Source organism: Vicia villosa, linkage group LG4 (assembly GCF_029867415.1).
Source record: "Vicia villosa cultivar HV-30 ecotype Madison, WI linkage group LG4, Vvil1.0, whole genome shotgun sequence".
Taxonomy (NCBI): domain Eukaryota; kingdom Viridiplantae; phylum Streptophyta; class Magnoliopsida; order Fabales; family Fabaceae; genus Vicia; species Vicia villosa.
In genome coordinates this window covers 5,424,989-5,439,097 of record NC_081183.1, presented here as the reverse complement: position 1 = coordinate 5,439,097, position 14,109 = coordinate 5,424,989, and the positions used below count along the sequence as shown (strand labels likewise).

General features: G+C 36.4%; 1 protein-coding gene across 1 annotated transcript; it reads right to left on the bottom strand.

The window, feature by feature from the left end:
- Positions 1-210: 210 nt before the first annotated feature.
- Positions 211-1,545, bottom strand: LOC131595270 (LEAF RUST 10 DISEASE-RESISTANCE LOCUS RECEPTOR-LIKE PROTEIN KINASE-like 1.3). The gene has a single exon (XM_058867579.1). It carries the CDS (start codon positions 1,543-1,545, stop codon positions 364-366), a length of 1,182 nt encoding a protein of 393 aa, XP_058723562.1. The 3' UTR covers positions 211-363.
- Between the last annotated feature and the right edge of the window lie 12,564 nt (positions 1,546-14,109).

Here is a 14,109-nt window from a genome sequence, read left to right as displayed (position 1 = left end):
GTGATCAAATATACATTTGCACATAGAAAGAAATGTAGTGACTGACTTTAAACATAACTAGACATCTATATATATAAAAAAAATTTACAGTCAAATTAATAAGCTATAACAATAACTATCCATATATTTTTATAACATTAGTCTCTTTATCTCTCAATGAGCATTTTACTCTTATTTTTAAAAGGAAAGTTCGATATACTTTTTGCCCCACTACACTAAATGTCTAGATCTGCTTTCTTTTATGTTTAATATATGAAATTAGTTTAAATAAATAAAGTATGTGGAAAACCATGAAGAACATATCAAATCGAACCGATTTATCCACTAGTATTCGGAGTTGTTTAACTGCTCCTAACATTCGACTCAGGTGATAGTGGAGGTGGAAGCCTCATCAGATAAATTCGAAATGCCCATTACCTCGGGTTGGCTTTTAAGCTTACCATCTTTTTGAATCTCCTCTAAACTTTCCAACACTTCATCCATGGTAGGTCTCGAATTTTTCGAACTTTGCAAACATTGAGATGCTAAGTCGCCCATGGCAATGATCATGTTCTTTACTTTAGAATCCGATTCAAAACCGAGTGTAGGATCCACAATTTCATGCAATGCTTGGTTTTGAATTTTGGTTAGAGCCATGCAAGCCAAATCAAATTCATGCCCATCACTTGTTATATTATCAACGGCACGCAAAGACGATATCAACTCAATCATCACAACACCAAAGCTATACACATCACTTTTAACGGTAAGTTGAGAGCATTGCTGGTATTCAGGATCCAAATAACCCAGAGTCCCTCGTGGAGCCGTTGAAACATGAGTTTTATCGACTTGAAAAAGGCGCGAGAGTCCAAAATCGGCTACCTTCACACGAAAATGAGTGTCAAGGAGAATATTATTTGTTTTAATATCTCTGTGAATGATTTTAGATGTATGAATATACTCCAACGCCTTTGCTGTCTCCACAGCAATATTCATTCTAATAGGCCAAGTAAGTTTTCCATGTTTTGCTTCTTTACCACGGAGAGGATCAGCAACGGTTCCATTAGAAACATACTCATAGACAAGTAGAAGCTCGGGACTGTGAAGTGAAGTGCATCCATATAGAGACACAAGATTTTCATGGACTAATGATGCCATGATTTCAACTTCATTCTTGAATTGCTCAACTCTTTTGTAATTGTTTTTCTCAAGTAACTTCTTCACCGCAACACTACGCCCATCATTAAGTTTTCCTAAACAAGACAATGGACGTTGATGCAGAGTCCTACGAAGCACTGATTGAGGAAAGCAAACAGGTGTTTCCTTCTCTACTCCAAAATATGAATCACATGACATAACAGATGGTTGCCCTTGATTTGAAGTAGCAACGGAGAAGGCTAAATGAGTATCCACTTGCTTTGTAATAATCGGAGGAAAGTTGCATTCTCTCTTCAACAAGACTTGCAGGGTTTCCATAATCTGATTCATCTGGCTTTTCAATTGGTTGACCTCTGATCTTAGCAACTCTTGGTCTTGTTGAAGTTCTTCCATACTTTTCAGATACATGCTTTTGGTTCAATGTGTCGGGGAATCAGCTTGACAGTAGACAAACAACTCTGAAGATGGAGACAGACAAGGATAAGTTTTCTGGACAACCTGGATAAATGCATGAAATATGCAAATGATGCAATGAAAATGCAATGTTGTTTTTGTTATTGTTTGATTTTCAAAGAATTCAAGTTATTAATTTGTAAACATCAAAGCATGAAGGAAGTAAATCCTAAATAGGATCAAAGCATTGATCAAGTTATCATCAAGATCAATCATCCATCTTGGTGGATTAGGGTTTTCACCCCATCAACACCCAAGATCCATTGAGTTTGATGAAACTTATGATGTTTACAAAGAAAGACCTATGAGTTCCTTAGAAATCAAACGAATGCATGGTTTATGTATCCATCATAATCAAGGTCTCACAGGGTCACACAAACAAGGTTCAAAGTCACGAGCATGGAGTCAAGATTAAGAACAACCCACAAAGGTATGTACTAGGGAATTTTGTACCTGCCAAACGGGTTCTACAAAGGTTCCCAGAGTTTTCAATCTTCTATCGGATACTACCAGCACACACAATTGCTCATGGGCACCAATAATATTCCTAAAAAGACCTCGTCTGAGCGTAGCATCGCATGACAACAAGAACAAATTGGTACTTGAACTTGTTTCTGCGCTACATCCTAAAAAAGGCTTAGATGGGTTAAAAGGGTTCTAGGTCATTCAGCTTCTACGGACACTCACTATTGAAAATAATAGCGTTCTTACGATAGCTCGTAACAACATCTACTACCTTCCATGAGGCCTCCACTGATTGGGGTTCCACCATATGATGCTCATGTTAAGGATCGCTCCTGACATGCAACTATTGGTCTTACCACCTCCTATCTCAAGTTACTCACAAAAGTTCGGGTTAGAACTTTATCTCATATCACAAGGTATCACCCAAGTAACCACATAAAAATATATACAAAAAGCAAACAAATGGCAATAACATAAACACACAGATAAACAAAATAGGCTAAACCCACTTAGAGATAGTCCCCAGCAGATTCGCCACTTTTCTGTAGCGGCAAAAATTTGAGTTTAAGTCATTTGGTTAACTTAAATCGTTAAAAAGCAAGAGTCGCCACCGAACTTTTTTAATTCCAAAAGAGGAAAGGGAAAAAACTCGAAAAAACCACAAAAGAAATCTGGATACGGGGGTTGGTTATGTAAAGGGAAGGTGTTAGCACCCCTCACATCTGTGGTACTCCACAGGAACCTTTTGAAAATCTGTGTTTATGTTAAAACCATTTTTTTGTTTGCTAAAAGAAGAAATGAGAAAAGAAATATATACAAAAGAAAAAGGTTATTTACAAAAGAAGAAGGGTATTTACAAAAGTTTTGCTCGGCAAGACATTGAATCTTGTGCCTACATACCTCCTCAGTGCAATGGAGAAGTCAGAGCATTTGTAGTTCTGCTCAAAAGTTTCGAAAAAGGATTTATTGAAAACAAGTTTTAAAGGGAAAAGAGTGCAAGTGCACAAAAGAGTTTAAAGAAGATCACATGACAAAAGTCAAGGTTTTATTATGAAAAAAAAGTTTTGAAAACAGGTCGATGGCGGTGCACAAGACACTCGACTTACAAAGAGTTGGTTGGGAGCTTGGTATATGGACCAAGTAATGCGGGGGTGAATATTTTGTTTAAAAAGAAGATGGAAGAAGTAAATGGAAACATACAAGCTCATACAGGTAAAATCCATACAAACAAGCATACAAGTTCAAACATAAAGGGATGAACATAGGAGTAAAATAAGGGTGTACGTGCAAGTGTGCATGTGTAAGTACGGTTGATGGCGATGCGTGAAGTGCGATCGACTTATGGTAGAAAACGGCTAAGAACCTAATTTTATTTTGAAAAACGGTAAAAGCATGCAAGCAATAGTAAAATAAAGCGGTAAAGGAAAGCGATAAAATTATTACAAGGCTTCGGGATGGGGGATTACACACTTAACCGAATGGGGATGAAAATTAACTACTAATTATTACAACCCAATCGAAATATTAAAGCGGAAAATAAAAGGATAATATATACAAAACATTTAAAATGAATTATAAATGTCCACAATAAAATCCAATGGCTCAATGATAGTAGTACCTCACAAAAGTCAAGAAAACATTAGCAACGGATATATATAATGATGCATGAGTAAATGACAAAAATATACTAACAAATATTAATCAAAATTAACTAAAGAAAGTCTAGACATAAGCATATTAAATCTAAAAGGAAATTAAAATTAAAACAAACATATTTTTGATATTTTTAATATGAAAAATAAAAATCTAAATCTAAACATGTTTTTTTTTTGTATTTTAATATGAAAATGAAATAAAATCTAATATAAAAATATTTTTTTTGTATTTTTCAATTAACATAAAAAACCATAACATAAAAGACTAAATGGGCTAAAAAGCAACACAAAAATAGAAATAGAGGTGCAGCATAAAAGAAAACGTTGGGCCCGAAGCACTTAGCCCAAGTTGATTCAGACAATTGCCAGCCAGGGAGTAATGCACATCAGGGTAGGGTGTTAAAGTAAATCGGATTGGGCTGCATGGGTTTCAGCCCAAATGAAACAAAAAGAAAACCCTAGTGATCTAAAAGGAACCCGCCTCCTATTCTCCTTTTCTTCAGACTTCCCCTGTTTCACATTAAACTAAAAAAAACTCTAATCTCTCTTCCCCAGAAATCTCACGTGACAACAACAAACTTCAAATATCAACCTCTCATCTTCATCCCTACTATTCGTTCCACACTCTCCTCTCAAAAGAAATTCTCACGCTAACGTACAACAACAACAACCTCTGTTCTTCTCAAAATCAACACCAAGCAAACAAGACTCCCAAACATACCCGCATATCATCAATCAAATCATATTTATCAAGCAACACAAACAAAATAAAAACAACAAGAACAAGTGCTACACAAATCAATCTCATCTTAAACGGAAATCAGCGACAACAAAGATGCAACAAAGTCAAACAAACACGAAATCCAAAAGCAAGTGAATGATTCTGAGTTCATTACCGAATTTGATGGTGTTTGCAGATCTGGAATGTTCAGAGGTGTGTTCGTCACGATGATGCTGATTCCGAGTCTGTTGTGATGTTTAGCGTCGTCGCGATTTGTTGGTGTGTTGCGACTCGTTCAGCTGATTCGAGGTTGAACTCGGTTGTTGCGCTGAATCTGCGATGATGAGGAACTGATGCTGATGAACGCGAATGTGTAGATGGCGTGGAAGTTGATTTAGTGTAGATTAGTTGAGTACATTGAAGGTGAAATCTGAGTTGTGTGTTTGAGAGTACTGAGGTTAGGTTGTATGAATACTGATGTTGTCTGTGATATATGAAGATGAACGTGGTTTTGACGGTTTTGGAGTGTATAGTGATGATAGATTTAGTGATGTGGTTTATGCATATGGAGATTTGAAGATGAAAATGGTGTGAACATGATGAAGGATGCAGTGTAGGTTTTGATGGTGAGGTTTTTGGTACAAAGATGAAGGTTTGAGTGATGAAGATTTTTTTTATATGAATTTTGGAGGAAGTTCTGATGACATTTTGGCAGAGTTTCTACACTTTTTCTTCCTCACTTTTCAGTGTGGTGAATGGCTTGTTATATAGAGAGTGTGAGGTGAGGGTAGGATAGGAAATTGAGGGGAATTGGTGAGGAATGTCAGAAGAATTTTAGATCCACTTTTTCCGGAGTGAATCAAAACGCGTGAGGAGAAAATGGAGAGGTAGCAGAAAGTTTGTTTTGCATTTTTGTGGGAATTTCACGTGAAAGGTGGTGAGGAAATTGAAGATATTTTTCTCCTTTTTGTCTGTAGTGAGCAAGATGGTGATGGAATAAAAACGTGACTTCTCCTTGTTGGATTAGCTGAGACAAAAAAATGCAACGGACAAATATGCTGATGGGCTTTGGAAACTTGAATTAACTTGGACCAAACAACTCTTCCTTTTAGAAATTGCAACACCTAATAAAAATAAACCAAAAACAAACAACAAAAATATGATAAAAAATGATTTAATAATTTTAACTCAAAATTCAAATTAGATCTAAAATGAATTTAGAATTAAAAGTATAAATCCAAAATGATTATAAAACAAACACAAAATATTACTAAGTCGAAAATTCAAACAAAATGCCAAGATATATATATTTTTATTTTCTAAATGAGAATGATGCAAAAAATGTATAAGATGCTGCATATATTTTTTTGAATTTTTGAGATAAAATAAGAATACTAAATGTAAATGAGGCAAATGAAAAGTCGGGGCAAAATTTAGGGTACAACACCACCATGTTAGGGAGGCATGCCATAAAAGTGACATTATGCATAGGACCCGTCTGAACCAACTAATCCAACTCTGTCCATTACAAATCTTATAGGCACCACCACTTCTTAAATATCACAATAGGAACCATCCTTACAAAAATTAAAAGAACCCCATATCAGTATTTAATCAAACACGTGAGTCGATAATCATGAATATGACATCGCTCAATATTTAACATGTTTAAAGGACACATTACATATTAAAAAAACCCATGATTTGAATGCAAAGAAAATCAATTCAGAAAGGCATACTTACTCATCACACAACCGTAAATATTTTTTTTTATATCGTCACCGCATCTGGGCATAAAACGTCGTTGCAGGACACCACAATCGTCAGCTTACCAGATATGTTGTTGAAGAATAAAAGCATAACAAAAACCAAACCAAAGTAATCTAAAACAAAAATAAACATTAATCATTTGATGTACAATATAGGAAACATGAACATAAATTGAAAAACTTTAGAAACTAACAACAAACAGCAGGAAAATGAAAAAAGAAGAAGACCCGTTTGATATGTACCATACAAGGAATGTGATTTTACCCGTTTGAACCAAGAACAAAGCATTCACTTGAGAAAAAAGATACAATATTTCAGTGCAACTCCAAGATCTGTCTACGAAAATGAAGCTTCAAAATGGAACTGGAGAAGAAGAATAGATGGAATCCAAGATCTGCCTTCAATCTTGACATTGGTTTCTGCAGTAAAGTTGGCACTCATAGTGAAAACTTGGTCAATTATCCATCTCTCTTATCCCCAATCAGGGCACATCAGGATCAAATCACTCAAGCTACTTTCATCATCAAGCGGTAATAAAATTCCCCAGCTGGATATCCTCGAACGGAAGACAGGAATTCTCAACACAATCACCTTGTCATCATCTCCACTTGCATACAGAGATTTATTTTCTCAACCAGCAATTTCTATACAAAGTTACCAATATGCTTCGACTATATAGTCCATCCATGCATCATTCACAATACATACATAACATACAACGTTCTCGTTTATTTCGAGAACCTCATTTACATTACATACATAACACATAACATTCTTGTTTATTTCGAGAACCTCATTACACAATACATGCATCATGACATTGCATAAAACTAATTTTTCCTCTTCAGGTCACTTCATAATCAAAAGAATATTATCATCCAAGTACAGTGTAAAGATGATCTTATCAACGAGTTAATTTTGACACTCATTCCAGACACAAATACAATTCTGAGGCTTCATTCTGGGTCTTTTTTCAAAGATAATTCAGAAACAATCAAAGAACTTCTCATCCTTTCTATGAACCTTTCTAGGTAGTCTTGTTTAAGACATATCATATCCTTTCTAGGAGCCTTTCTAGGCAGTCTTTTCTAAGACGTTTCTTATCCTTTCTAGGAGCCTTTCTAGGCAGCCTTTTCTAAGACGTCTCATATCCTTTCTAGGAACCTTTCTAGGTAGTCTTTTCTAAGACGTTTCATATCCTTTCTAGGAGCCTTTCTAGGCAGTCTGTTCTAAGACGTTTCTCATCCTTTCTAGGAGCCTTTCTAGGCAGTCTTTTCTAAGACGTTTCATATCCTTTCTAGGTAGTCTTTTCTAAGACGTTTCATATCCTTTCTAAGAGCCTTTCTAGGTAGTCTTTTCTAAGACGTTCCATACCCTTTCTAGGAACCTTTTTTAGGTAGTCTTTTTTAAGACGTATCATATCCTTTCTAGGAGCCTTTCTAGGCCAGTCTTGTTTAAGACATATCATAGCCTTTCTAGGTTAGTCTTTTTTAAGACACTTCATATCCTCTCTAGGATAGTCTAGTTTGAGACATATCTCAACCTCTTTAGGTATTATTCTTTGACACATTTTTCTAAGACATCTATTGTCCTTTCAAGGAGCTCCTCAGTTAATCTTCTACAAGACACTTCTTCTCGAGCTTTGTTTAAAGCCTAAATCTCCTTTACATCAATCAGGGATTTACCCGATTCAGGAACCTCTTTAGGTAGTCTTCTGTAAGACATTACTTCGTTTTGATGAATCTCTCCTTCAGACACAGTCAATGCATATGATCCAGTCTAAAAGGCACCTTAACTTCTGGATGGCATCTTTAAGCCCATCTCCAATATTACTTCTTGCAACAGCGAGCGCAAATTTCTGGGTACTCTAGTGTTCAATCCTCTTCTACCTTCAGATTACGATTGGCAAATACGCCAATCTACCTCTTCAGGTTTAAGAACATTGAACAGGGGGCAGCTGTCATACCCCAAAATTTGCCCACACTTTTAAAAAAAAAAAATTTAAAAAAACAATTTCAAAAAATTGAGTTTTATAAAAATTCAGGGTTCATTTACATTGATATCCTATTTTTATAAATATTTGATTTAAAGTCTATTTTAAAATATAACCGTTTACCCTTAAATTGTTATATTTTAATAGATAGAAGACGTTTGGCTATGCTTCATATACTTTCTATTTGACTTTTATTTCAAATAAATAACATAGTCTAATTGGTAAGGAGAAAATGTTTGCAAACAAAAGGTCACGGGTTCAATTCCCGCTTGGTACATTTTCATGTATTTTAACTATTTTTTTTAATCTTTTTTACACCTGGACGCACCTGGACACAAGTACGTCTAGGTTCTTAATCTTGTTCATCAAGGAAGGTCCATGGGCCTTTGGGTTGGATCATTTCCTTTTTAGGATCGATCTTGACCTAATTTCAGTCTATAAATAGTGGCTCTCCACTCTCTCATTTGGATCAACAACTTCTCTAACCCTGATCACGAACAACCACCAACACATTTTTCTAACCCTTATTCCCACAATTTCATTCACGCATTTTTGCTAACACTTTTATGCATTTATCAATTTCATTCACGCATTTTTGCTAACACATTTACGTTTTTATAACAATTTCGGCCGATGATTTTATATGAGGCCGGTCACTTTTTTAACCAAATGATGATTATTTTGATGATTCTCGTTTCTTAATAAATTTTTTTTTACGAATATAACTTTTTATTGTTACGTACTCGTCCGTAAATTGCTTACATTTTATTATATAACTATATTTCTACACTTTTCACTTTTTTAACATGATTCTAAAAACAAAGTCAACTCGTCATTGAAAATCATTCTGTGCCTGTCTTGTGTTTTATTAATTAAATAATAAAATCTGTAAAAATAAAATTCTTTTTCCAGAAAAAAGAACAAAGCGTGTTCTTACTGTGCTTTGCAAACATCAACCAAAATGTTTCACCCTCTACAAACCTTACCACCATTAACAATTTCAAATCCATCAAATAAATCTCAAGCAAACTTTCATCATTAACATCAAAAAAATTCATCATATCTCAGTTCAAGCAATACAAAATAAACCCTCATTCAATCAAATCCAAAAGAAAAGAGAGTGAAATGCAAGCCAAAATGATATAATTTTATACAGGCGTTGTTGTTGTTTTTGCAGGGAAACAGAGAAGGAGGATCTCCGCCGAAAAGAACACCGACGTTCTCCGCTGTGAAACAGCTTCAACATCACCGCCGAAGAGCTCCGACGTCGCGCCACCGTGCTTCCTCCGATTTGCCGCTCAACCTACATCGTCCGTACAACCCGCAGAATCGATTCAACAATTGCAACAACCGAACAACTATACGGCTCAGATCCGCTCCCTCTCCGCACAGCAATCCCGCCGTTCAACCTCCGCCAACGCCGACCCTTCCGCACCTCACCTCCGCTTTGAGTTGCGATCCCGGCCACCCCGCCCAGGTATGCCATTTCCCTACTCTTTTATATGTTGCGATGGAGATTGTTGTTGTGCTTTAAGGTTCTGCTTTCATGGTACGATTTTGTTTTGAGAAGAGAAAGAAGGAGGTTTGTTTGATGTTTTCTGGAAACAAGATGGAGATTCTGAAACGTGAAGCAAATGGGGCGGATGACTTTAATCTGAAAGTATGTTTCTTTTGGTTGTTGTTGTTGCTGTTGGTCTTAAGTAACTCTCAGGCCCAATCTGAGTTCCTCTTCTCACACCCCCTTCCCAGTGACCATACCCATATGGTTGGACAGACTTGAATACCTGTTTTGGGCCTCTCATTTGAAACAGTCCATCGACTTACCTCTTTGCACCCTCTAATTTATTTTCGGCTGACCCAGTTTCGTGATTATTTGTATTACTAATTATTTACTGTTTTTATTCTTATCTCTTTAATAATATCAAAAACACAAAAAAAAATCATCTTTTATAGAAAAATTACAAAAATATGTGGTTCTATTAAATTTTAGTTTTCATGTTAAAAATAAAAATGTTTTAGTAATTAGATTCTTATTTTTATATTAAAAAATACCAAAAAATATGTTGTTTAGTTTTTAAATCTGCTTTTAGAAATTAGTATGCTTATTTCTCTATTTTATCTGTTCTAACATCTTTTTGACTTATGTGAGGTACTATCCCGAGCTTTTGGACTGTTGCAGACATTCGCTAATTCCCTCTTTGTACATTCATCATTTTATTCCCGCATTTTTACCAATTTCTGTATCTATTTATGGGATGTAATAGTAATTAGGTTTTATTTTTCGCACCTCTATTTTTTGTATCCCCTCCCCGAAGCCCTGTAATAGTTAGGTTTTTATTTCCGCTTTTATTTTCCGCATGTATGAATTATTAACTGTTAGTAATTAGGTGTGTATGGCAAGATAATGAAATCAAACGCTAGCTAACCTAAATACAAGATTAAATACTCGAATCTAACACACATGATTGCTGCACACACTCACCTCTAGGGTACGCCCCTCTTGGTTGCCTTACGAATAATAATGGTCGCGTCCCTCGAATGTAGAGGTACTTTAGCAAACGACGACCCTCAAAAATATCATCATAGAAAGATCTTAGTCCCTCAATGTCCCTCGGAGTTGCCTACGGTAAAAGATCTTGTCCCTCGGAGTCCCTTCGGAAAGTGATGATAGTCCCGCTAAATTGCTAAGGTATCTCTACCATGTTGCCTTCAACGACCATAGATGACCCTTCGATTGTCCCGCACATCCAATGTATAGGACTACCTACCCTTAAATGGTATGGATAGTACTATCGCCCAAGGAAAACTTTAAAATATGGGAAATACCTTACGAACTAGGGTAGGAACTCTTAAGTGCTTGCTCACAACAAACCAAATCAAATGCTTTTTACACCTTGTTTTCTAACATTGTCTTTTGAGACATTTTTAAAACAAACTGTTTTTCTAAACACACACCACTCTTTCAAACATTTCAAACAAGTCAAAGTGAGCTAAGCAACTAAGAGCCCGTAGATAACTACAGATGAAAAGGGTGCTTACACCTTCCCTTTTCATAACTTACCCCCCGAGCCCGTTTTCTTTTTAAAAAGGTCTTTTTCTGTACTTTTTACCTTTCCTAAAATTGGACAAAATAAAAGTCGGTGGCGACTCATGCTCACCGCAACATTTTGTTTGCGAAAATAATAAAGTCAGTTCACCGAGTTACAGAACTGGCGACTCTGCTGGGGATAAATAAAAAGAGGGGTTACCTTAGAGCTTAGATCATATAATATGCTTGTTTTGTTTGCTTTACTTTTCAAGGTTTCTTGGGAATTAAATGAAGGACGAATCCCATACCCGGATTCAAGTACACTTAAGATAGGAGTGGCATAGTCATGGCGACCTCTTTCACATATGTGGGAGATGAGTCAATATGAAGTTCACGCTTGAGTTAGGACTCCATAGATATATGCACACCTTTCTCAAATGAGGGAGGTTTATGTATGTAATTTTGGGTGAGCCGGAGCTCAAGGACCTTTAGTTACCCTTTAACCCATCTTGGCCTTTAGGAACGTAGTGGGGGGACTACTCTTGACAAATGTTGAGAACTAGTCGCTACCCGATGCTACAATTCAGATAGGTCCTCTATCAAAGTATCATTGCATGGTGCAAATGCACCATTGCCGAGGGTGCTTTAGAAGGGCTGACAATTCTGAATAACTCGGTAGAACCCGTTGCTGATATCATCCTTATCTTTAGAAGTACCTATTGGGGAAGGGTAGTCACCTGGTCATACTTCATGCAAGCCTTTAAACCTAAGGACTCTTGTGTGACTTGTTTGTTATCTAACCACTTGATCTCTTTGCAGGTTTTGTTTGTAGGACTTACTTGTTCATACTACCTTACGCTTTTACATTACCTGTTGACTAACTCTTTTCAAAGATCTTAGGGATTTAGGACGAAAGGACTATCAGGAGCCTAAACTTCTATTAAGGGGCAAGAGGATTTATTTTCCTCTAGCCAGATGCCTTCAAACTCAAGGGTACAGTTCCTATCAGGGGGCAAGAGGATTTATTTTCCTCTAGCCAGATGCTTTTCAAACTCGAAAGTACAATAAACTTTTGTCAAGGGACAAGAGGATTTACTTTCCTCTAGTCAGATGCCTTCAAACTCAAGGGTACAGTTCCTATCAAGGGGAAAGAGGATTTATTCTCCTTTAGTCACATGCCTTTAAACTCAAAAGTACCGTACCCCGAATCAGAGGCTATGACCCACTGGATATGGTGAGCTTGATTCTTATAGAAGGACACTCGAAGATGAAAGTCAAAGGTCTTCAGACGAAGCTGCAACCAAATTCATTCCTAATGTTGCAAACTAGACAACGAGTTTCTCACCTTCTTCCTCAAATCCCTAAAGATGGATACCTACAACTCTTGTGTGACTTCGTCGGAATCTTATTCCTAGAAGTAATCTAAAGTGTCCTGCAGGTTCAGACACTAACCCTTGGCTTATTTTCCACTATGGGGCACTTGGTCAATCGATTGAGGATTGTCAGCCATTCCGAGACAAGGTTCAAAACTTGATTGATGCAAAGGTCGCCACATTCACACCTACAATCCAGATTTGAAGTTCTCCTTCGACTCAACATATCTTCTGAAATAATAAGTCTATACAGAGAAAATTTCCTCAATGTTGACAGTCTCTACATCATCATGCATGTTCATGTGTAGTCTTTCTTGTTTTGATTCAATACTGTTTATATGCAATACTTGTTTGTTTTTGAACTATAATAATGATGCATTGAATATGTTTGTCTTGAAAAAACTTATCCGTTCTCGCTCTAACATGTTTTCTTTGCTTGTGATACCAAACTCTCAGTGATAAAGCATGATAACTCCGAAGGGAGAATGACGAACACGTAATACTCATAATCTCAAATAATGTGCTTTCGAGTAAAACCCTGTTGATGATGTACAGGCATTGTTTCAGTTCCCAAACAGTGGAGATATAAGGATGATAAACCCTCGTTAACCCCTTTGAGCCTGAAGTAGGAGTTTCTTTTTGATACAAAAAAAACTCGCATTTAACCCAGGGGCAGGGTAGTGTTTAGTTAACCTGATTGAGCGTTCAAAATTCATCAGGAGGAAGCATCTAAGGATACAACAATGGTTATCTTTCAAAAGGTTGAGGAAAGTCAATACCACAATGGTTATCCCTCATCAACCAAGAAATGAGGCAGTCACTATCTCTCCAATGAATCGAAGAAGTCTCAGGATCATACGACTTGTTTTAAAAATAAAAAAAAAAGAATGAATCGTAGAAGAAAAAAGACCCGCTAAGTCAACAACTTGAAAACAAGTGACTTAGGCAAAAATTAGGGCATCCCGCTGGACATCAAAATTCAAAAGAATTTATCCAGGCAAAAGTTAAGGAACATGAAACAAAAAAGATCCTTAGCAAAAGGACGAGGTCGTGTGACAATAAATTCAAAGAACAAGATCGTGTGATCAGACACCAAGAATAAAAGGTAAATGATTGACATGTCCAAACACTTTATCGATTCCTCAATCGTCTCAAGCTCCTCTTGAAGGATGAATGCTCGCATCGAGTTAACTGAACTTAGGTTGGAGAACATCACGAAGGGGGTGGGCACCAATAAAATTTTGAGCCTATATATCTTTTTTTCTAAAACCATGAACCTGGCCACGTTACAACCCTCAAAAGTCCTAATTGAAGCAGGGTTAATTTGAAAGCATACTGTAAATGAGAATACGGTAAACCGACTCCTAGGAGTTTTGCTAAAACGTTTGAGTTGGTATCACACCACTTTTCACAAAAATCGATGTTTTGACGTCCTTTCAAAAAAAAGATCTTTTTTAAAATCTTCAAGACAAACATGAACTTTGCATTAGAATTATATTTCTCATACTAAACAT

Coding starts and splice junctions, on each gene's coding strand:
- LOC131595270 (XM_058867579.1), bottom strand. CDS start 1,545: ATGTATCTGAAAAGTATGGAAGAACTTCAACAAGACCAAGAGTTGCTA.